General features: G+C 35.1%; 2 protein-coding genes across 7 annotated transcripts in view; both read right to left on the reverse strand.

Annotated features, from left to right (window-relative positions):
• Nucleotides 1-23,422, reverse strand: part of CCDC141 (coiled-coil domain containing 141) — a 242,433-nt gene extending 219,011 nt beyond the window's left edge. Inside the window, exon 1 of the mRNA XM_082466655.1 lies at nucleotides 736-23,422. The gene's annotated coding sequence lies outside the window, so the exon portion shown is untranslated. The remainder of the gene's footprint in view (nucleotides 1-735) is intronic.
• Nucleotides 23,423-23,572: 150 nt separating this feature from the next.
• The window catches only part of SESTD1 (SEC14 and spectrin domain containing 1), a 210,829-nt gene continuing 208,213 nt past the window's right edge, over nucleotides 23,573-26,188 (reverse strand). For all 6 annotated transcript variants that reach the window (XM_082466708.1, XM_082466709.1, XM_082466711.1 and 3 more), the window contains one exon: nucleotides 23,573-24,292. In XM_082466708.1, the coding sequence (XP_082322834.1) occupies nucleotides 24,163-24,292 (130 nt within the window). In that variant the 3' untranslated portion in view covers nucleotides 23,573-24,162. The remainder of the gene's footprint in view (nucleotides 24,293-26,188) is intronic.

Genomic DNA, 26,188 nt, shown 5'->3' on the forward strand with positions numbered 1-26,188 from the left:
TATTTTTAAAATTTAAACTCACAAGGCTTTCTACCTGCATTGGGCTGTGCACCCAGGCTTCAGTGTAGCAGGGTTCTTTCTCTGATATAATTCCAGTTAACATAATGAAGTGTCCTGAGAGTTACCCTTTAGAAGGGAGGGTGAGTAAATGAGAAGACAAGAGTCTTAGTCAACTTGATTTTGGAAAATTACACTTCTTTTGTTTTTCCTTACTGTTGCTAAACTCCAGTTGAGGCTGAGAATTTCCATTCCAGAGTAATCCCCAGGGAGTCCTAAAAAGCAGCAGTCCTTCCAGCTGCTTGGGAACCCAGCAGTGACACTAAGGGTGAGCTGCCACTTCTCCACGCAGCTATAATTTTTGCCAAGGAAGGAAAAATAATATAAAACTCAAGAACATAAAGATCACATTACCTCAACAAGATGGTGTTATCCATGGATTCTAAGCAGGAAGTATGCAAAGAATTAAAAAAAGAAAGTTTTTTTTTTAAAATGACATTTTATTAAGAAATACTAAGACCTAAAGAATTTAATGTACATGTGCATATATCCTGTATAAAATATACATATGTGTGCAGACAATTATATGTAATAAGACTCTTTTTATATTGTTATAATGGGCTTTCTCAGTTGTATGAGGTGATGTTTCATCATTTACTGACAGTTTATTGGCAACAGTTTAATGACAAAGCCATTTTTAACAGAATTCCCCTGTAGATTATGTTTTTAAAAACTTACTTAACTGAGTTTCTATAAATTTACTGTATGGTTTTTGAGATCTGCATCCTCAGTCCAAGTAAGAACGCCTCACACCAGCATTCATACAGAAGTCCCTTGCTATCGTTATCTTCATTTTTGTTAATACATCACTCACCCCAGTTGTGGAACCCACCTGAAAGGCAATGATTGTTGAGAATGTCCGGAAGGATAAAGAAGTTACTAACACCTGCAGGAAAAAGGATATTCATATACTCAGGCTTTTAGGAAAAACAGGAAACAAGATGAGAGAAACTCAGAGAAATCTGGAAATCAAAAATGGAAACAAAAGTAGCAGGTCGTTTGTGCCCCACCCCATACAACTCACACCACTCTGAGCAAACCGGTTTCCTATCACAAATTCCAGTCTCACAAAGGAAGGACTTCAAAAGCAAAGTCAATTTACTTTATCCAGAGTTTAGATTCTGCTCTGGCATGTCCCTGCCTTAAGCTCCTGCTATCAGGGTGAGTTGAAGGCCTCACCACTAATGTCTCTTGAGCACCTGCTGTACACGGCCCTGATTCCCTTTATCAGCCCCATCCTCATTAAATCCCTTTAGGTTTGTAAAATTTATAACCAATTAATCTGGCTGGGCCTCTCAACAACCTTGTACAGTTGGCCCTCCGTATCTGAAGATTTTTATATAAGGGACTTAAGCATCCGTGGATTTTGGTACCCACAGAAGGTCCTGGAAGCAATCCCCTGTGGATATCGAAGGATGACTGTACTATAGTCAGGGCAGGACTGTTAATTCTGCCATATGAGTTGGAGAATTGAGGCTAGAGAAGTTAAAATGGCTTATTCAAGTTCATGAAGTGAGTGAGTCTAGAACCCAGCCACTTCCCTCTTACTCTCTTGCTCCAATGCCACAGGGAGTAAGCTCTATCCTAATGTTGGATGAAAAGTTATACAGATGTCCATACAAACCAGCTAGCCCACAAAAGTTGAGCATTTGCTGACAAGAGCCCTCTGAGTCAGAACACTACACCAACCACCCTTAAAAGGCAACAACAGAAGTACAAAGCCACATATCTATTCTCAGCTTTCCCTATTAGAAAACTAAAGATAAAATACACACATGAAGCAATTTGGCCAGAAAAGCTTTATAACATAAGAAATAGACAAAACTAAAATGTCCTGTAAATGACAAGAACCCTTTTAAAGAATTTTCCAAATCAATGTGAGCAATCATTAGACAGAACAGCTTTATGCATGGATGTAAATTAACATTATAGTAAAACTGATTTGGGTTTGTGTCATAGTTCCTTTTCTGCTGTTGTTAAAATGAAATCACATTAAGGATTTACGATATAGACGAACGGAAATCAATTCTTTACTAACATACACTATAGGATTGTTTAGTGATTTGTATAGCCATTTGTATGAATTATGCATTGATATTCATCTTTCCTGGACTTAAAACATGAAAGTATCTGCTTTTCAAATGTCTGTTTAAAATCTATCTTATGTACTTCCAACTTCTCAGGTTCCTAATTCTATTTTATTAATTTCTCCATACTTTAAACAGCTATGTGTAAATATAAATAATTAAAATAAGATGTGGTTTCCTTGGATTTTCTTTTTTCCATGTACCTCATTGATATTTAAGAAAAAAAATTCAGGGGGAGGGGAAATAGCTGTTTTGAGCATTCATTTTGAAATTTACCAGTATGTTGAATATTCAGTCTATCTTTACTTGCCATTTCATTGGATTATGTTAGATAGATAGATAAATTTAATACAGATAAAAAGTAGAGGCATATATGGCCAGGTTTAAACACGGGCTGACTCCCTTAATATCTGAATCCACTAACTTTGGCCTTTCCACTAGTTTTTCAGAACATATTTTGATGTAATGATTTCCAACTTTTAAACTACCACACTCTGGTCTAATCTATGAAATTACTAACACATCACTTCCTTCTTCTTGCCAATGGCATATCATGGAGAAAATTGTGTTGTAATATTAATTAGGTTTTAAAAGATGTTTTGGAAAAGTATTTATATTCCTGTGGAGATGTTTAAAGATACTTTTGAGGTATCACAAATTTTAGGCTTAGAAATATTAGTATTCCAACTATGTATTTTTTCCAGGCTTACTGAGATATACTTGACATATACCCTTGTGTAAGTTTAAGGTATACAATGTGTTGATTTAATATATATACATATATATATTATTAGACCCCCAGAATTCATCTTCTAACTGGAAGTTTGTACAATTTAACCAACATCTATCCATTGTCCCAATCTCTCAGCCCCTGGTAACTACCATTCTATTCTCTGTTTCTATGAGTTTGGCTTTTTTTTTAGATTCCACATGTAAGTGATATCATACAGTATTTGTCTTACTATGTCTCACTTATTTCACTTAACATAACATCCTTGAGGTCCGACCAGGTTGTTGCAAATGACAGGATTTCTTTCTTTCTCGTGGCAGAATAATATTCCATATATATATATCACATCTCCTTTATCCATTCATCCACTGACAGACACTTAGGTTCTTCCTGATATTGGCTATTGTGCATAATACTTTAGTAAACATGTGAGTGAAGATATCTTTGAGATCTTGGTTTCGTTTCCTTTATATATACACCCAGAAGTGGGATTGCTGAATCATATGGTAGTTCTATTTTTTAATTTTTGAGGACCCTCCATACTGTTTTCCACTGGCTGCATTACTTCCATTTCTACCAACAGTGCGCAAGGGTTCCCTCTTCTCCAGATCCATGCCAACATTTGTCATCTCGTCTTTTTGATGATAGCCATTTTAACAGGTGTGAGGTGACATCTCATTGTAGTTTTGATTTGCATTTCTCTAATGATTAGTGATGTTGAACATCCTTTCATGTATCTGTTGGCCATCTGTATGTCATCTTTGGAAAGATGTCTATTCAGTTCCTCTATTTTTTAATGGGATCAGTTTTTTGTGGTCTTTTTTTTTCTTTGCTATTGAGTTGTATAAGTTCTTTACATACTTTGTATATTAACCACTTATCAGACATATGCTTTGCAAATAACTTCTCCCATTCCATAGGTTGCCTTTTCATTTTGTTTATTGTTTCTTTCACTGTGCAGAAGCTTTTCTGTTTGATGTCACCCCAATTATAAATTATTGCTTTTTGGTGCCATATCTAAAATTTGTTGCCAATACCAATGTCAAGGAGCTTTTTCCCTATGTTTTCTTAGGATTTTTATGGTTTCAGATCTTATGTTTAAGTCTTTAGTCCATTATGAGTCACTTTTTGTGAAGGGTGTAAGATAGGAGCACAATTTCATTTTTATGCATGTAGTTATCCCAACATCAACTATTAAAGAGACTATCTTTTTCCCATTGAATCTTCTTAGCTTCCGTGGCTTCCTTGTCAAATATGGGGCAGTTTATTTCTGGGCTCTCAATTCAGTTCCATTGGTCTATTGTTTTCATTACTATAGCTTTGTAGTATAGTTTGAAATCAGGAAATGTGATGCCTCTGGCTTTGTTCTTCTTTCTCAGGATTGCTTTAGGTATTCAGGGACTTTTGGAGCTATACAAATTTTAGGGTTGTTTATTCTAGTTCTGTGAAATATGCCATTAAAATTTTGATAGGGATTGCATTGAATCTACAGATGGCTTTGGGCAGTGTGGACATTTTAACAAAATTAATTCTTCCAATCCATGAACACAAATCTTTCCATTTTCTTGTGTCTCCTTCAATTTCTTTCATCAAATCTTGTAGTTTTCAGTGTACAAATATTTCACCTCCTTGGTTAAGTTTACTCCTAAGTGTTTGATTATTTTTGATGTTATTGTAAATGGAATTTTCTTTTTCAGAACAGTTGTTGTTCATGTATAGAAATGCAACTGATTTCTGTATGTTGATTTAATATCATGCAAATTTACTAAATTTGTTGATTAGTTCTCAGTTTTTCTGGTGGAGTCATTAGGGCTTTCTGTATATAAGATAATATCATCTGCAACAAAGACAATTTTACTTCTTCCTTTCCAATTTAAATATTTTTTCTTTCATTTTCTTGCCTGATTGCTCTGGTTAGACTTCTAGTACTATGTTGAATAAAACTGGTGAGAGTGGGCACCCTTGCCTTGTTCCTGAACTTAAAGGAAAAGCTTTCAACATTTCACCACTCTTATGTTAGCTGTGAGCCTGTCGTATATGGCCTTTATTATGTTGAGGTATAGTCCTTCTATATTCTACTTGTTGACAGTTTTTATCATGAAAGGATGTTGTATTTTGTCAAATGCTTTTTCTGCATCTATTGAGATAATCATTTGATTTTTATCTTTCATTCTATTAATGTGGTGTATCACATTTATTGATTTGTATAGGTTGAAATTTCTTGCATTCCAGAGATAAATCCTGCTTGATCATTATGTATGATCCTTTTAATGTGCTCTTGAATTCAGTTTGCTAATATTTTATTTAGAATTTTTGCATTTATATGCATATTTTTATTATTATATAAATTTTAGGTGTACAGCATTATAATCCAGCATCTGTATACACTGCAAAGTGATCATGACCACAAGTCTAGTTACCATTCTTCACCATACAAGTGTGACCCCCCTTCCCCTACTTTGCCCACTCCCCAACCCCCTTCCCCTCTGATAACTACTAATCTGATCTCTGTATCTGTGAGTTTGTTTTTGTTTTATTTTGTTTGTTCATTTGCTTTGTTTTTTTTAGATCCCACATATTAGTGAAATGATACGGTATTTGTGTTTCTCCATCTGACTTATTTCACATAGCATAATACCTTCAAACGTTGTCACAAATGGCAGGATTTCATTATTTTTTATGGCTAAGTAGTATTCCATTGTGTGTGTGTATGTATATATACACACATCTTCTTTATTCATTCATCCATTGATGAACACTTAGGTTGTTTCTATATCTTGCCTATTATAAATAATGCTGCAATGAACATAGGGGTGCATATATCTTTTCAAATTAGTGTTTTCCTGTTCCTCAGATAAATACCCAGCAGTGGAATAGTTGGACTATATGGTAGTTCTATTCTTAATTTTTGAGGGCTCTCCATACCATTCTCCATAGTAGAAAACAGTGTATGAGGGTTCCCTTTTCCTCACATCCTCTCCAACATCTGTTATTTCTTGTCTTTTTGATAATAGCCATTTTAACAGGTGTGAGGTGGTATCTCACTGTGGTTTTGATTTACATTTCCCTAATAATTAGTGATGTTGGCCATCTGTATGTCTTCTTTGAAAAAATGTCTATTCATATGCTCTACCCATTTTTTATTTTAGTTTATTTTTTTATTTTATTTTTCTACCCATTTTTTAATCTGCAAATATCTGCAAATAGTAACAGTTTTACTTCTTCCTTTCACTTTGAGCTTTTCACTGTTGAGTATGATGCTATCTCTGAGTTTGTCATATATGGCTTTTATTATATTGAGGTATGGTCCCTCTATACCCACCTTGTTGAGAGTTTTTATCATAAATGGATATTGAATTTTATGCATCTATTGAGATGATCATATAAATTTTATCCTTCATTTTGTTAATGTTATGTATCACATTGATTAAGTCGCAGATCTTGAAACATCCTTGCCTCCTCGGAATTTAAATTCCACTAGAGGGTGGTGTATAATCCTTTTAATGTATTGTTGGCTCTGGTTTGCTAATGTTTTGTTGAGGATTTATGCATTTATGTTCATCAAGGATACTGGTCTGTAATTTTCTTTGTGGTGTCCTTGTCTTGATATCTGGGTAATGCTGCCTTTGTAAAATGTGTTTGGAAGCTTTCCCTCCTTTTCAATTTTCTGGTATAGTTTGAGAAGGAGTGGTATTAACTCTTCTTTACATCTTTGGTAGAATTCTCCTGTGAAGCTGTCTGGTCCTGGAATTCTGTTTGTTGGGACCTTTTTGATTACTGATTCAATTTCAACATTAGTAATTGGCCTGCTCAGATTTTCTATTTGCTTATGATTCAGTTTTAGAAAATTGTATATTTCTAGGAATTTATCCATTTATTCTAGATTGCCCAATTTGTTGGCATATAATTTTTCATAGTGGTCTCTTGTGATTCTTTGTATTGCTGTGGTATCAATTGTAACTTCTCCTCTTTCATTTCTGATTTTATTTATTTGGGTCCTCTCTTTTTTTTATTGGTTTGGCTCGCAAAAGGTTTGTCAATTCTGTTTATCTTTTCAAAGAAAGCAGCTCTCAGTTTCATTGATATTTTCTAATTTTTTTCACTCTCTATTTCTGCTCTGATCTTTATTATCCCTTTCTTCCAATAATTATGGGCTTTGTTTGTTCTTCTTCTTCTATTTCTTTTAGGTGTAAAGTTAAATTGTTTATTTGGGATTTTTCTTGTTTCTTGAGGTCAACCTGTATTGTTTTGAACTTCCTTCTTAGATACACTTTTGCTGCATCCCATAGATTTTGGTATACTTAATTTGTTTTTATTTGTCTCTAGGTATTTTTTATTTCTCCTTTAATTTATTTGATGACCCATTGGTTGTTCAGTAGCATGTTGATTAACCTCCTATTTTGTGGTTTTTCCTGGGTTTTTTTTCCTCATGATTGATTTCTAGTTTTATATCATTGTGGTTGCAAAATATGCTTGATATTATTTCAATCTTTTTGAATTTATTGAGACTTATTTTGTGACCTAATACATGATCTATCCTAGAGAACATTCTACGTACACTTGAGAAGAATATGTATTCTGTCTTTGGATGGAATGATCTGTATATATTTACTAAGTCTATCTGGTCTAATGTGTAATTTAAGTCCAATGTTTTCTTATTGATTTTCTGTCTGAAGGATCTATCTATTGATGTAAGTGAGGTGTTAAAGCTCCCTACCATTATTGTATTGCTTTCAATTTCTCCCTTTAAGTCCATTAATATTTGTTTTATATATCTTGGTGTTCCTCTGTTGAGTGCATATACATTTATAAATGTTATATCTTCTGCTACATTGACCCCTTTATCATTATGTAATGCCCTTCTTTGTCTTTTATTACAATCTTTGTTTTGAAGTCTATTTTGTCTGAGTATGGGTACTCAAGCTTTCTTCTTATTTCCATTTGCATGAAATCTCTTTTCTATTCCTTCACTTTCAGTCTGTGTGTCCTTTCTTCTGAAGTGAATCTCTGGTAGGCAGCATATAGATAGATCTTGTTTTTTTAATCTATTCAACCATGCTATATCTTTTGATTGGTGAATTTAGTCCATTTACACTTAAAGTAATTATTGACAGGTATGTACTTATTGCCATTTTGTTAATTATTTTCTCACTATTTTCATAGTTCCTTTCTGTTTCTCTCTTCTCTTTCTCTCTTCCCTTGTGTTTTAGTGGTTTTCTTCAGTGTTATGTTTAGATTTCTTTCTCATTTTCTGTTGTGTATTTACTATAGGTTTTTTTCCCTGTGGTTACTATGAAGTTTATATATAACACCCTATGTAAATTGTAGCCTGTTTTAAGTTGGTAGCAACTTAAATTTGAACATTTCCCAAAGCGTTACCTTTTTACTACCCCCCCACACACATTTTATACTTTTGATGACACATTTTACATTTTTTATTTCATGCATTCCTTAACTAATTATTATAATTCTGGTTAATTTTACTATTTTGCCTTTTAAGCCTCATGCTTGCCTTAAAAGTGACTGATCCGTTATCTTTATTATATATTTATCTTTTCCAGTGAGATTTTTACTTTTGTATGTTTTCTAATTATTAATTAGTGCCATTTATTTTTTAGCTTAAAGAAGTTCCTTCAACATTTCTTATAAGGCCAGTTTAGTGGTAATGAACTTCTTTAGATTTTGCTTATCTGGTAAACTATCTCTCCTTCAATTCTGAATGATAGCCTTGCTGGGTAGAGAATTCTTGGTTGGACTGTTTTTTCTTTCAGCACCTTGAATATGTCATGTCACTCCCTTGTGGCCTGTAAAGTTTCTAATGAAAAATCTGCTGATAGCCTTATGAGATTTCCCTTGTATATAAGTTGTTTTTCTCTTGCTGCCTTTAGGATTCTCCCTTTATCCTTAACTTTTACCATTTTAATTATAATGTGTCTTGGTGTGTTTCTCTTTGGGTTCATCTAATTTGGAACTTTCTTGGATTCCTGGACCTGGATGTCTGTTTCCTTTCCCGGATTATGAAAGTTTTTGGCCACTAATTCCTCAACTGGGTCTTCTGATCATTTCTCTCTTCTTCTAGAACCCCTATAATGTGAATGTTATTCCTCTTGATGTTGTTCCAAAGGTCCCTTAAGTTATCTTCACTTTTTAAAATTCTTTTTTCATTTTGCTGCTCTATCTGGTTGAGTTCCATTGCTTTGTCTCCCAGCTTGCTGATTTGTTCTACCTCATCCAGTCTGCTGTTGAACCAGTCTGTTAATTCAGTTCAGTTATAACTTCCGTTTGGTATTTTCTTATATTTTCTATATCTTTGTTGTAGTTCTCACTGTGTTAATCCACTTTTCCCCTGAGTCTAGTGAGTATCTTTACGACCATTACTTTGAACCCTTTATCAGGTAAATTGCTTATTTTCATTTTGCTTAGGTCTTTTTTTCTGAGGTTTTGTCTTATTCTTTCTATTGTAACATATTCCTCTGTCTTCTCATTTGTGTAATTCTCTGTGTTTGTTTCTGTGTATTAAGTAAATCAGCAATCTCTTCCAGTCTTGAAGGAGTGGCTTTATTTAGGAGATGTCCTGTGGGGCTCAGAGGTGCAATCCTGCCTGTACACCAGAGCCTGGTGCTCAAGGGGTATCCCCTCTGACGGCTCTGTGTGCCTTCTTTTTGTGGTGGAGCCACAGCTGCTGCTGTGATGCACTGGTGAGTGGTGCTGGCTCCCAGACAAGCTGCAGGGCCCAGCCATGGCTGCTGCACTTGATGGTAGGTGGGGCTACTGGTTGGCTGGCTGAGAGGACTAGCTGAGGTGCAGAGGTGGGTGATGCTCTCAGTGGGGCATGCCTACTGGCACTAACAGGTTAGAGGGAGAATTTCAAAATGTTGCCTGCCAGTGCTGCATTAGCAAGGTAACCTGAGGTTGCAAAAATGTCTGCGGGGAGAATTCCAACTGGTTCCTGCCTCTCTGGCAGATGCTTCAAGATTAGTAAGTGGGTCCCCTTCACCTATGATCCGTGCACTTTTCAACCTGGTGGGTTGTTTTTTTTTTTTGGTGGTGGTGGTTTTCAAGTTGAGTGAGTCTGCAGGTAGGCCCCTTAAGAGTGAGTTTTCCATTCTCTGCAGTCTATAGTTTTCTTGGACATATTCCCTGATGGTTTTCAAAGCCAAACATGTTTTGGGGGCTCATTTCTCCGGTGCAGGATTTAAGGGTTGAGATGCCTGGTGTGGAACTCGAATCCCTCACTCCTTATGGAAAAGATCCATAATGTTGTGATCCCTCCTGATTATGGATTGCTGTGGCTGAGGTGTGGTTTTTTCCCCTTGGTGAGACCTTATTTCAGTCCTCCTACCTGTCTCAATGCTGTCCTTTTATCCTGTGTTGTGGAGGCTCTGTCCATTCAGTTTTCAGGTAACTTTCTGAGGGAATTATTCCATATGTAGTTGTAGATTTGTTGTGTCCATTGGGAGGAGGTGAGTTCAGGATCTTCCTATGCTGCCATCTTGAACCCTCTCCTCTTGCATTTATATTCATCAGGGATACTGCCCCAAAGTTTTCTTAAAGTGATTTTTGCAGTATCCTATAGATTTTGGTATGTTGTGATTCCACTTTTTTTTTTTTAGGGCATTTAAAAATTTCCCTCTTGATTTCTTCTTTGACTCATTGGTTGTTCAGGAGATTCTTCTTCCTATTTTTAAAATCACTTTTGTCTATTTTGGTTTGTAGATACCTGGACAAGACAGGAGGGTGATTTGGCTGTATCATCAGCCACCCATAGGTCACAGGTAGATTTGACTGAATGGGCCAAACAGTCCAGGTCAAACAGGTGGTAGAACAAATAATATGGTTAATTTGCGTTATTACTCAACTCAGGAAATTTGAGTTATTACTGCAATGTGATATCCCCTCTCACCATTAGCATCCACAGACTGGTTAGGTTTGAGGACATATGAGTTATGTATTTGAACAGTTTCCTTAATTTTCTCCTTCATGGCTGTCAGGAGGCCTGGATAAGTAACATGGCTGAAGCAAAGGCACATTTTAATCAAACTGAAGTATGAATTCAAACTCATTTCTTTAAAAACAGAACTTTGAGATTGAGGAATTGGAAGGAAGCCTTTTGGTTCAGAATGTATGCTCCAGAATAATAATGAATAGGGTGTATTTTATTTAGCACCTCTCCACAGAATTCCATCTCCTAAGTATATTTGGATGTGAAAATTTTGCAGAATAAAACAGGCAGACCAGCTCATGGGGAATTGCAAGGTAGAGGTTTTTGTACCCTCACAGTCTCTGCTCCTTCCTGGTCTCCTCTGCACACCACCTGCCATGGGCCCCTTGCCTCAGTGTCATCCACTCCTGCCCTTACCTGGTTATTAACCATTTCCCATCAGGGGGTTCTTAATCTAATGTGTTAGTAGATGCTGACTTATGCTATGGCTCCTTTTAGATGAAGCTACATTGAGAGGCGTCTCTTGACAAGAAAAGATGGCATTTTTACATTCAGAGAGTAGACCCTCAGAAAGCAAACCTGTGGTCTTGTCCTCTCTCTCTCCCCTATCATCACACTTGTATCCCTTATAGAAAAGCCCTGTAAAATGGTCAAATGGGTTAAAAACAAAACACAACAAAAATTTGATGGCATATTAGATTCCATGCAAATATTCATTTATTTTTTCAACAAAGCACTTCTGATGTTTCAGGCACTGATTTAGGCACCAGCAAAACAATGGGAAGGAGACCCATGGGGTCTTTGCCCTCAAGGAATTTGCAGTCTAGGAAGCTCACAGAAAAAAATTTCAATATAGGGCACTGCTCATGTGCCAGCTAACCTCTTATTAAAGAGTTTATGATTTCATATAATTACCAGAGAAACACTTTCAGGTATTTCCTATTATTAATCTCATTTTATTAGGAAAATTGACGTAGATACATTAAATAACTTATCCAAAATTATGAGGTTAATATGGCTTAACTCATGTCAACCCAACACCAAAAACAAGACTGTTAACCACTGGCTCTAGACTGTAGAGCCAAAGCTTGTATAACTCCAAAGCAAACTTACAAATTGAAAAAGTATACAGTTAACCCATAAACAACATGGGTTTGAACTACATGAGTCCACTCACATGTGGATTTTTTTCAATAAATATGTACTACAGTATTACAAAGTCAGCACTTGGTTGAATCCACAGATGTGGAACTGTACATATGGAGGGCTGACTGTAAAATTATATGCGGATTTTCAACTGCAGCAGAGTGTTGGTGCCCCTAACATGCATGTTGTTCAAGGGTCAACTGTATATGAATAATTTCCAGGTAAGCTCTACACTTACAAATTCTTTTTACCATCAATCTGACCACAAGAGAGAATTGGTTGTGGTTTGTTAGTCTGGGGACCTGGGTTCTTGTTTCAGTCTATTTCATCTGTCATTAATGTTGATACAACATGCTACTCTTGTACATCTTTATTTATACCCCATGGGTTGGGCCTTGTTATGTGTGTGCTTTACACTTTATATGGAAATATTCTACTATAAATATACTTTGTATATTTATACTGTAATACTACAATCATTATTCTCTTCTTGCAAAACTTCACGTTGTTTCTCCATTTTCTCCTACCCTTCCATTTTCACTATTTTCTGGATGTTTTGTACTTCTCTCTTATACTTTTTCTTCTCTGCATTCTGCATACCATCTTGTTCTCTCTCTCCATGCTGTATACTGTGCCCATTCAAGTAATACAATCTACAGCTACTGCTTCTTCACTTCCCTTCTTCTTTTGTCTTAATCATCTTTAAGCATATAACCTTTTCTCTTCATTCCTTTAAATCTGCTGACACCTATACTCATCCAGGGATTTTTTTCTTCATTTACTTATGCCACAAAAAAAATTCTTTTAGTACAAAAGAGCTGCTTCTATGTGATGCTACTAAAAAGAACTTTTGATTTTTGTTTTGTTTTGAAAGCAGTCCTAAAAGCAGTGTGGTACTGGCAAAAGAACAGATACACCAATCAGCAGACAGAACAACAAGCCCAGAAGCAGGCCCAGGAAACTTAAGAACTTATTTTCAAGGGAGTATCAGAAATCAATGGGAGAGATAGATTATTCAATAAGTAATGTTGACAACATTTGATGTTTGGAAAAATCTATCATATTAGATCATTATCTCATATAATGTGCCAATTCTTTTGGATTTAAAAGTGAAAAATTAAAACTGTACAAGAGGAACAAAATTTAAGCTGAAGGAGCAGGATTTTTTTAAGCTTTAAGGCAATGTAAGAAATCAAAAAGAAGATTGGTTAATAGATTTCACCATAAAAATAAACATACTAACGTCACCAAAATTCATAAAGATTTTAAAAAATGACAAACTAGGAACAATACTGCTCCAAGTATGATAAAGGATTATTAAAAAACTTCTACAAACAAATAAGAAAAAAGGCTAAGACTCCAGAGGAAAAGTACACAAAAATAATAACAGGCAAATCATCAAGAGGAAACACAATAAATAATACCAAATTATTAAATTATTTTCAGCCTCACTGGCAGTTAAAGAAATATAAAATAAAATGCTTTTTTCAAAAATTTGCAAAGACTTTTAATAAATAACACTTCATGCTGGAAGGAGTGCCGTAAAATGGGCACTCTAGCTTTTGATGGGAAGCATAAATTTGCTTCTGGAAAGCAATTTAATCATAGCTATCAAAAGTCCTAAAATATGGATACATTCCAATCCAATACTTCCACTTTAAGGAAACAATCTCAAGGATAGACACAATCACAGTTAAATACAAGAATGTTGACTGCAGCATTACTTATCAAAGCGTAAGAAAGAAAGAAAGAAAGAAAGAAAGAAAGAAAGAAAGAAAGAAAGAAAGAAAGAAAGAAAGAAAGAAAGGAAGGAAGGAAGAAAGAAAGAAAAAGAAGGAATGAAGTAAAATGTTTTGCCTAATAGTAATAATAGTTAAATTATGGAATCTACTTATCATTGAATATTACACAGCTATTGACTTGCACTGGGAAAAAATTAATAAAGGGAAAATTTTATGTTACAATGACTGTAAAAAGCAGAAAATAAAGTTGAGTAATTGTATAATATTGTTAGGTAAAATACAAAGGAAATGCATCAAATATAAACTGTATATTTTCTGCATTGCCAAATTATGGGCAGTTTTTAATTTTTAATATTTTTCTCTATTTCCTAGGGTACTTTTTAAAAACAATAACTATACTTTATTCTTATATTTAAACAGAATTTTAAAGAATAAAGCAAAAAGAGACAGTTGACCACAATCATCACTCAGTTTCCAACTAATGAATGAGATATGTTCTAAAAATCTATTGGTAGGTCAGTTGTTCATAAATTGCAACATACAATAATATTAATACTAAGTTTCTAGGTCATCCAATAGAGTAACTTGCTTAATCCACAATGTAGTAACTTGCTTAATCCACAATGTAGAAGACCAATTGCATTTTAATCGTTTTGGTGGGAAAATATGTCCCCAGTTCTAAAAGAATACTCTAGGAAAGCCTGGTCTTGTCATCACTACAGGACTTCCCTGAAGATTCAACTGTGTAGACAAGTGGGTAGAGCAAATAGTCCTATTCTGAGAGTGTTCTAGATACAAGAATAAAACAGATTAGAAAGACAGGAAAGTCAAAGATTGCTGCTGACTCTTTCATGTTCCCTCCCAGACTTTGTTTTGACTAAGGATAGACACTGGCAATATTACTTATCTTCAGGGATTTGGAGGAACGCATCATCCTGGGATTGAGGTACTTGACCCTTCCAATACAGGCATGGCTTCATTAGCATCAACCTGCAGCAACAGAGTTACCATTGAAATCTTCAGAGTATTTTCTTTGCTTACCCATTCTTAAAACGGATCTTTGTCCTATACAAAATAATTTGTTTGAAATAGACCTGAAGAGAGGGATGTAAGCAGATTTCAATGCACATTGTTTTCTCAAGGTATTTAAACCCATGATGTTATCTTCTACATATCTAAGATATTAAGACTTCAATGAGATTTACTTTTTGTAGCATTTTGAAAATAAAAAAGGTATATTGAGTTTTAAAATTCTATCCCCCCAGATTTTCATATTTTTTCTTTCCTACTTCACCTTTGTTGCAACAGATATTTCAGAATATACTTACTAATACTTGCTAGGAATTTAATATTTAGAAGCTCTTTAAAAATACCCATTTTAACAAAAAAAAATCAGAAAATAAAAGTAACAAACATAAGAAAATTATGATGACTTATTAACTCCACACCTCAAAGATAACTTATTCAAGTTCTAAAAAGTTATTTTTATTTTTAAAATGGAATACTATTTCTATAGTTTTGGAACCTGCATGTTTTCACCCAATAATATATCATAACTATCTTTCTTTTCAATAAATAGACTTTTACCAATTTCAAAAAACATACTTCTATAACAACAACATAATACTCTAACCTTACAGAATAAACTTATTCAAACCTTTGGATTGTTTGCAATTTTTTATTCTTATAAACATATTTATAATTAAATCTTTTCAAGAATAGACTCTTTAAGTGGAATTTAAAATTCTAAAGGTAGCTAAGTTACAGTTTGGTGCAGTGCAAGGATATTTAATAAGGGTGTATGATTTACTAACCATTACATTTTATTTAATCATGACTACAAACTAGCTTTTATGCTTATTGTTCACTTCTTTTCCAGTTTTTCCACCTATTGTTTTTAAGATACTTTTCTGACTTCTTCATATCACTGTAATTCTCTTCCTCTTAGTCCTGGCAAAAACTGGGTATTTCTTGTGCTTATTTTAACTTTCACATAAGAGTTTATGCTTATGAGAATACTTTTGGGTAGATTTTATGCAGAAGGTGGAACAACTTTGTGGATACATGTGTCTAATGGGAACTCTAGAGATGAGGGTGGACACTGTAGCTAGTAAAATGAAAATATTAATAATAAAGATACATTCTTTTTCAAACACATATTTTCCTTGTATGTTGAACTGTCACTCAAATGTACTTAACTTCATTGGACAAGGTATAAGGCATGCCAACTTCCAAATTCTGGCAACTCTAAATTCCTGGTAGCCATTCTGGAGCTGCTACTATGTATAGCATAATATGATTAATTGTCTTATTTTAAATACAGCTAACTTTGTTCTATTATGCATTCCCCAGCCCCAAATACACATTCGCCTTTTCAGTCTTAAAAATGGACTTCTTGAGGGGCTTCCCTGGTGGTCCAGTGGCAAAGAATCTGCCTTCCAATGCAGGGGACGTGGGTTCGATCCCTGGTTAGGGAACTAAGATCCCACATGCCCCAGGGTAACTAAGCCCGCACGGCACAACTACTGAGCTCGCACACCTCAACTAGAGGGCCTGCTTGCTGCAAACTACAGAGCCCACGTTCCCTGAAGCCTGCGCACCACAACTAGAGAAGAGAAAACCAAGACACCACAACTAGAGAGAAGCCCATGCGCTGCGGTGAAGAGCCCGTGCACAGCAACTAAGACCCAACATAGCCAAAGATAAAAATTTAAAAAAAAAAAAGGACTTCTTGGTAGGAACAAAAGAAACTTAACTACTACCTACTGTGAAGAGAACCTAACAATTTCTGACAAAGTAGGACTTAGAGAAAGCCCTGAGTTTCTGTGCCAAGCCTGTGGGAAGGTAGGATGGGGGCTATTGACAAGGGAAGGAGAAGCACAAGGGAAAGTGTACTTAGCCTCTGTCTTCTAAGACTCCAGATTATTTCAGAATAAAGGAGTTACATTTTTGTTTTAATCAAAGATTTTAGAGAATATTGCTAGAAAAAATTTAAAGTTAAAAAAACTAATTTGAATAGATTCAGAAGTGCAGAATTCATCAGATTATGTTATACAGACCAGTATGACTTAATTTTCCCTAGAAGGGATGAACAATCTTTATTAACAGAAACCAAATTTATTGTCCAAAGTGATAACATACAAAGAAATACATATCAAAATCTGTTGCCATGAATTATAGTTTTTAACATTTTTATTACATTTACAGTGTGTGTGGAACATTATAAGGATTTACAGTAGAAGCCAAATATCCCAGCCCTTAAAAATCAAATAGGAAAGATTGGATGAATCATACATAAATATCTTTGAACACAAGCATTGGAAACATACATATGATTATAATTTTATAGCCTTATACAGGTAACCACTATATGTAATAGAACAGGCAGGAAGGGTAAGACAAAGGGGATAAAAGTCACTGGGGTGTGAAATAACTACAGCTGGGTGGTACAAAATAAAAACACAATATTGAAAATATGATTTGTAAAGGTTAAAATGTCCTGCAGAAACATAGCTATCCCTTATGCACAACTGTGAGGTAGAATTCTCCCCACACCGTTTTCTGGTTTCTTGACCACCATTTGGGGGATTTTCCTGTCCAGATGGTTCTCTCTCACACTGCTGTACCTGGGAATGACTAGTAGTACATGTTCTTTACTACCGCCATTGAACAGAATCTTTTCTGTTCAGTTATCAGTCTTATTTTACCTACTGAAAACGGGTGGCAAAAGTTAGTAACATAAACTAATGCTGTTTCTTCTAGTTAATATATCACCATGCTTGGGTAAGTACTTTAATCTTTCAAGGAGTTAAACTAGTTCTAAAATTTCAGGGATGGGAACCATTTGGGGAGCTGTTCCGGGCAGACAGGCATTTGCTTCCCTCAACACCAACTGCCAACTGTGAAGAATGCCATCTCTATCCCAAACCCACTTCTCATACTTCAAATATGGGTCATAAAAGTAGTTTACACCTTTCTACACATTCAAAATATGGTGAAAATCCAGGACACAGAACAACCACAATGAAAAAAGGTATGGCAGTTTCTTTTAAAACTACCCTGTGACACAGAAATTCTAATCCTAGGTATTCACTCAAGAGAAACGAAAGATTATGTTCACGTAAGACTTACGTTAAGAATAATCATAGCAGCTTCATTTATAATTGCCAATACTGGAAACTGCTCAGGTATTTATAAATAGGAAAGTGAATAAATAAACTGTAATATAGTCATAGAATGGAATACTTCTCAGCAATAAAAAAGGAACGAACTATTGAAACACCCAACCACATGGATAAATCTCCAAAACACAGTAAATGAAGAAGCCTTCTAGAAAGAGTACATGCTGTGTGACTCTATTTATACGAAGACCTAGAAAGCACAAATCTGATTTACGGTAGAATAAAGAAGAGAGGTTACTTGTGGGGGGCCGGGGGCGGGGGGAACAAGGACTGACTGGAATGGCCATATGGGAATTTTCTGATAACATTTTATATTTTGATAGCACTGTATGCATTTGCCAAAACCCAGCAGATACACACTTAAGATTTATGCATTTCACTGTATGTTAATTTTACATAAAAGTAAAAATGTAAGCAAACACTGAATTCTAGTTAATGATATGTATGCTAAAGTATTTAGTAGGAAGTGTGCAGATTTCTGCAATTTAAAATGCATCAAAAATAATCTGGATTGATGAATTGATGGATGGATAGATAGGTGATAAAGTATAATGCTAACTAGCATCTGGGTGGTGAGTACACTGTAAAATTTTAACTTTTTTATGTTTGAAAAATTTTATAATAAAATGTTGGGGGAAAAAATCCAGGGTGCAATGCTTGCCAAATAATGTTGCTGAGAATTTCATCACTGATCTCATAGCAACATATCAAATTCATCCAAACAGTGTCAACTTAGAAACTTAAGAGTTTGTGAAAGGATATTCCTGAGTGTGAGATGAGCAATCAGTTTTCAAATCTATGCTGACTGAAAATTGTCAAAGGGATATTTCAATCTCCTCATACTTTAATAAAAATAATACATATATTGATAGTATATTCTGAGCAAGTTTGTTGGCTGCGTAGACTAACATAAGAGTTAAGATGAAAAAACATTAAGGGAAAAACCAAGCATAGACATTTTTACTGACTTCTAAAACTAAAACAACCAGGGTAACAATAGTAGAAAAGATGTGTAGAACCAAAACGTGATGTGAGGCTTGATCATAGTGAACAGGTCCCTTTTTCTGAATGGAAGGACATCTGAACCATCCTCCTGTCTCTCCAGGGAGCAACACATTTGGGGACACCCTAAAGAGATGGCATTTGACTTGTAAATACTTCTGAAGTGGCACCTTGAGATTCACCAAGAATGGCTTCAGAATTTAGCCTTTTGACAGAAATAGTTTTCTACATGCCATGGATCCATAACAACACTGCTCATAATACCTGAAGCTGGTAACTATTTTTAGTTATTTGCTAAGAATTCCTGTATCATGATACGTGGGTATTATGTGTATTGCCTCCTAAGAGTTTTCTGACAAAAATAATCTTGATTCTTTTAAAATTTTACTTACTGCTTTCACACTACGTAGTCATGGTTGTGGCTTTCCTGTGATCTCTTAAGTTCTTCATGTTCTAGTACAGGTTCTGCTTTTTCTTGAAGCACACGGGCTAGTTTTGACATGTTTTCACGTCTGCTTTAAAATATTATGGTCATGTTATTCAGCATCATATCTAGGAGGCTTTTCAGTCTTAAACATTCCCCCGTATTTATGCTATTTCATGGAGCACCCTTAGTTCTATCGGCCTCTATTACAGGACCAGTCTTTTTCTGTTATTATCACTGCCCAAGTTTACCAGGATTGCTCTTCTCTAACCATAACAGCACTAATGGTGGTCAGATTCATGCTCTTGTTTCTATAGGTTGGTGCTGACTCACTAAGATCCTGAGTATGACTTTTACTTACTTTCTTGCTTATTAATGGAACTGTGTCGTGTCCTGTCAACCTCAAAGTAGATGATACTCCTCATTTGTCCTCCATCTGGCTGGCCTATCATCCTGTCATAAAAGAGTTAATTTGTCAGATTTAAATGGCTTCCTATTTACTGCCAAGCTCATTGACCCCACCCTTGGCATTTTCAGTGTATAGAATGGAGGGAAACGGAGCGTTGGGAGGTGAGCAGACAAGGTTCCCTTTCCCCCAAGACCCCATGCTTGCCATCTGTGACAAGAGCAAGATTAAAGAATGCTCCATTTTCTATTCTGAAAAGATAATACCTTCCATCTTGAATGACATTTTGGCTTTCAATACATTTTTTAACATGACTGTACTTCATTCTTAAAATTATCTGGTATGATTTCCCTATTTTACAGATCCAGAGAAATTTAGTGATTTACCAAGGTCAGTAAATGGCAAAGCCAGACTTTGAAGTCAGGTATTTAAACTCCAAACTCTTTGCATTATATTCACTACAGTTGTTATTTTAGCCTTTATGATCTTTCCTCTACTATTCTTGCCATTATTCATGTATCTTAGCTAAAACTAGGTTTTCTGTAGCACACACTAAAGTCAAATAATGTCAGGTGTTATATCTGTACTTCATTTTGCCTCATCAAGGTATTCATTGCCCTAAACACCAAGAGCGTATTTTCCACTCCCATCTGGAGCTTTTTATTTTTAGAACTGAAAGTTAACACTGGTTAAGTTTGCTAATTAGGTTAACTGGTCAGCTATGTTCCAGCCCATCTTCTTAATCCTAGAGAATTTTTTCCTTTCAAGGTTTAAGCAAAGACACCCCAATCACAGAACTCTTGTCATTGATGATATTTACTGATGTTAATTTCCTCTACCATTTTCAATAGGCTCAACATGGGGAGGACTTTAGCAATTATAGTATGCTTGGTTTTTAGTAACCACAGTATTTATTATGGTCCTGTGAGGACAGGAAAAGTACACAGTAATTTCCAATCTCTCTGGCAGAGAACTTACAGTGTAGTGGAGAATTCTGAATTCTTTCTCCAAATGCAGATGGTACAGTGACACAGGTTCACAATCAATCATGACATTTGTTACAGTGGGTTTATGTATGATTTACTCAGCACCATCAGAAAAGTAACTGTCACGTTCACATTAAGGAGAATGCACTAACCATAATAATAATAATACACTAAGTAGCACACCCCACACATGAACTGACAGGGTAATGAAACAAACAACAAACGCGTTAATACTAGGTAACGCTTTGGAGCACTGACCAATTTAAAGGCCTGTGAAGTGAGAGAAATATCCAACCTTCTACACAGCAAGAAAGCCTCGAACTGCCATTGATATCCTAGCTGGCAGGCTGAGCAGTTTCGTCAACATCACCAATGAGTTACCATAGTAGAACAAGGCCATCACCAATGAGGACTGGGAATAAAGTCAATTTCATCTGAAATGAAGTTATCATCTTCGCACATCAAAACTCTGCTGGGTTAGACATGTGTGAAGAGAAGAGGCCAAAACTGTCCTTAGATATGGAGCTTACATGGGAACAAATACATGACATGAAGACAAAAGGAAAAAAACAAAACAAAATGAAGCTGGCCCAATTAACATTTCAATAATTCCTTGAGATGAGCTAAAGTAATGTGGAAAGTTGTAGCATATACCAGTTAGAAATGATGGTTCTTTCTCTGTTATATCTGCGGGGCTAATGTTAATTTATGATGTACAAAGAACTTGTCATTTCAAACAGACTGCAGTCACTTCCTTCACAGGTATTCCAAGTGAACTATGACCCTATGAAAAAAATCACATTAGGGCACTGTTGGGTTTTCATTCATAACTGTCTATGTGTATATGGATACACAAATAGAAAGTAGCAGCAAAGTTACAAATGAAAAGCAACAATATTATGTGATAAAAACATATTCATCTTCATTTGAACTACTCAAATTACAAATATTTCCAGATGTGCCTTATTTCACTCTTGCTGTAGACAGGATAGCTTAAGGCATATAAACTTAACTCATTTGACAATCAGTAGGTGAGCTGATGGTAGAACTGAAGAGTCTCTTTACTTACAGTCAAGTTCCTTTCTGGCAAAGCCTTAATGAAAACATTCGAATTCTGTGAAATTCAGTAGGAGAAATAGATATTGAGTACAACTAAATATCTAAATTAGCCAGTATTTAAAATACCAAATGACTTCCTGATGAATAGATTCACTCATAAGTCAGTCCTAACTTTAGGAAATCTGTTTAAAACATACTTCAGACTACAATACAAGAGGGATTATTACTAATGCCTACAATAGACCATTCACATACAGGGGAACTGAGAAACTATTATGCATGAGCAAAAGGCTGGGAACAGGAGAAGTCAGGCCCAAAAGATTCCTTCCCTCAAAAGAGCTTACAATGTAGCAGGTACAGACATAAACAACTGTAGCTCATGGTTAGCACCATCATGAAGACTGAAATGAAGAATCACAAACGTTCACACTCACAAAAGTTAAGCCCTAAAAGTCTGAGGATTATCGAATATAGAAAAACCTTCCTGGATGTTCTCAGAGCAGTGGCAGCATGAGAGGGAACAGCTGAATGTGGCCCCCAGATTTTCTGGCATGTCTGACTATTAAAAAAAGGCTGCATCTTTTACCAAAATTACTCCAAGAGGAGAAAGGTGGAAAATATGATAAATAACTTCACCTAGGTTGGAATGTCAAGTAGGTAGCTGAAAGTACAGGCTTAGAATTTTGGACCAGATACGCAACCCAGGACACTGGGATAAAATAGAAACCCTAAGGATGAGATACTTCCAGAAGCATTCTGAAGACAAGATCAGAGAGAGCACATTTTAGTAGATGCATTTTAAGTAAGAGTTATGTGACTGGACTCAGTTACAGCGGAGGATAACATCTTCAAGGGAGGAGACACTGTCTAGGAAAGGTTGCTCAATGGTATAAATGCTGTAGAGGCAAAGAAGGATAAGGGATGCAGACTGAGAAAAAAAAAGTCATTCAATTTGGAAACTGGGAGCCCATTGAGAACCACTGCATTGCAGGGCTGTGTAAAACCAGACTGCAAGGTGCTGAGCAGTGAGTGATGAGGGTGCAGGGTCAATGGATATGGATTTCTCCAAGAAGTCTGGCAGTGAAGAAGGCTGGAGAAACCAGCAGGCTCAGAGGGAGCTTTTTGCATTAGAAGATACACGAGCATTTCTGTAGACAATGAAAGGAACCAGCATACAATTCTTTGCATAATTTTGTATTGATCACAGACTACAAATTGTTTTTAATCTTTCTCAAAAACATTTTCTGAAATAAAAGTTAACAAAAAATTATATGTTTTTACCATTTAAACTTAATATAAACTTAAAAGCACTAACATTTTATAAATTTTATTTCTAAAAGAGTTGTACAATTTTTGTTATTATACTACTTCAGAATCTTGCTTCTAGTCTATCTTGAGAAATTAAATTTTATTAACAATTGCTATTTTAGTTCCTGAAAGATTACTCTGATATAAAGGATTACACTTAAGTAACTATGTATGCCTTCTTCCCCAGCCCTCCTCCCCCAGAAACAAAATATCTTCAGGGTAGTTAATAATTTGGATAACATTTTTCAAGTTGAAGAAGAGAAAAATGAGAAATAGTATTCCATTATTCATAAGTTCTTAAAGATCTAAATTGTTCTTCACAATAATTTTTCATGATAAAACATGCTTATTTATTATATACACATGCTTACATATAAATTTCCTGGCTAAAATACATGCAACCAACATGAAAAAACAAATACTAAACCATCCTCACAATGCTAAGAATGCCCTTTTAAATAAGGCACTCATGTTTGGAAATAGATATAACCACCAAATTAAATAAGATGTTTAAAAGAATCCTTTTATTAAGCACAAACAACTTTTATACATTATCAATACAAATAGGAAAATGTTTTTTAATGAATATGATATATCAAAAATCTGAAGGTTTTCTTCATACTGACACAATAAAAATACTCAATTTTGAAGGAGAATTACAAAGTAAAATTTTGAGGACACCACTGTCTACTAATAACAGTTTAACTATAGTCTAAATTTACTACATCACCTGGGGAGGAAGGGCAACCATTTTTTATAGAGAGAAGTTCTAAACTCTTATTAGCACCATTCAAAGCTTATTATCAGTTATTCATCTACAAACTGACAGGTCAGGTAAAGCTTTAAAGCAAGTTTTCAGTGCAATGTTTACAGTTCCTTCTTTTAAGATACTTGGAGTCTATGGTCTCAAAGCATGTTAAATAATTCTGCTTGGTAGTTACAAGATGTTAACATGTGGAGAGAAGTGTGTAATGGAAAGAAATGAGGCTTATCCTGGCTGTGAAATGCATCTTAACATATCGTAGCTAATGCTGCAGTATGCCAACGACATGCGGGATTATGAACTGCAGATCTGCGGGGAGAAGGCAGCTATTAGCTCTCTGTAGTCATCATTTCGGGATGTCTCAGCTGCTGCCTTTTGAGACTAACTAGTTTCATCCTGTCTCTGATGTGTTCTGCAGTAGAAGCCATGTCACTTGGACTCCCAAAATATTGTTCAGTTCTAAAAATCAAAACAGAAAAAGCCTAGTCAGATTAATACAAATCCATTGACTGTAGTGAATGCAAAAGGAAGCAAAAATTACCATAAAAATTACCTACGTGGTATGGTGTTAGTTCTTTTGCAGACCATACTGTTTACCTTTGAGTAGCAATTTGGTAGGAGAAACATTTTTTAAAATGGCATAATATATATTAAGACATGTTGAGAAAAATTTATTAGAAGTATAAATGTCCTATCATGTACACTTATGATAATCTCAATAAACCAAACAATTCAACAAATAAACAAAACAATGCAACAGTATAAATGTTATACTTTTAGCTTGGGGCCCATAAGCATACACAAATATAAAATCTGTATGTGTACTTCAGAGCTAAGGGCTACGGACACCAGTTGTCAAATATAGCTAACAAGTAAAATACTCGTTTAATGTTAAGCCATCATTTGGGATGTTAATAGGTAAAATTATTTAATTTTATCCTATTGGCAAAGACACAGTATTCAGAGTCACAGAATCTTTTAGAGCTCTAAGAGTTCTTGGAAATAATCTGGTTAAGCTCTTCATTTTTTAGATCAGAAAACGAAGACCTAGAAAATTAAATGACTAAGATCACATAGTGGAAAAAACAGAATTTGAACCTGGGTCTTCAAGCAGTGAATCCAGAGAGACCACCTAATTTCTTTTATTGTTCTAGGAGAATGTTACAAGAGATAAATCTGACTAAGCTTACTGTCAAACTTTACACAGCATAAACAAATTATCATATAAGAGGGAATGAAATAATAATTGCAAATATTAAAGTTGTGAAATTTGAATATACAGCCCTAACTCACTCTTTTATCTTAAAAATGAAAATGACACATGAACTATTTGTAGAACACAGGAGGAGAAGCCCAAGCAAAAATACCAGGGGTAGATGCTCCTAGGATGACTTAAGTAGAATGAGACCGACTTTATGACAACTGGTTATGAAACACAGAAATGAGATTTTGGCGGGGTGGGGGGGGGTGTCCTGGAATGGAACAACCAGAAGCACCCTACTAATACTGTTACCAGCTGAATTTATAAACTTTTAGATTTTATTCTCTTTTATACATTGGAGATATACATGACTTTAAGCTACTTCTGATTGTTCAAGTTTAGGTACGACTAGAGATTATCTAAGTACAGACTATGAATAGTATTTGTTCATGGGTATAAAGTTATATCTTCTCAATATCAATTCCAAATAATCATTTGAAGTTCATGACACAGTAGTAGTGGCACTTACCATGTGTCACAATTGTTTTAAGTAGTTTATATACATTTAGCTCATTTAATTCCCGTGCTCTTGTAACCTGAGGAGGTATGGAAAATATATCCCTATTTTTAGATGAGGGAATTGAGGCACGGAAAGGTTAAGTGGCTTGCCCAAGATGTCATAGCTCATAAGTGGCGGAGCTGAGATTTAAACCCAACAAATCTGGTTCCAGAGTCCACAATCGTACCCATTACACTGTGTTACAATGTAAGGATACCTGTATTCAATGGTTTGGTTTCTCTAGTGTTTTAATTAAACATCCTCTGGATTACCTCTAAATTATTTTTACTGAGAAGGTCTAGCTCCTTGTAGATAAAACTCCTTCTGATTCATTTACTGGTCTGTTTATTTTCAAGAGGCTATTTCTTATTTTTATCATTAACTTTTGAAATGGAAAGGAATGTGAGAATCATGACCCCATCATTTTACAAATGAAGAGATTAGGACTCCATATAGCACAGTGAAAAGAGAATGGATCTGGTGCCAGACAGACCTGAAACTATATTCTAATTCCACTTAGAAGCTGTGAAATCCTGAGGACCTTACTTAATCTTTCTGAGCTTTAGTTTCTTCATTTGTAAATCAAAATAATCAT

The sequence above is a fragment of the Balaenoptera physalus genome (assembly GCF_965194825.1).
Source record: "Balaenoptera physalus genome assembly, chromosome: 6".
Classification (NCBI taxonomy): domain Eukaryota; kingdom Metazoa; phylum Chordata; class Mammalia; order Artiodactyla; family Balaenopteridae; genus Balaenoptera; species Balaenoptera physalus.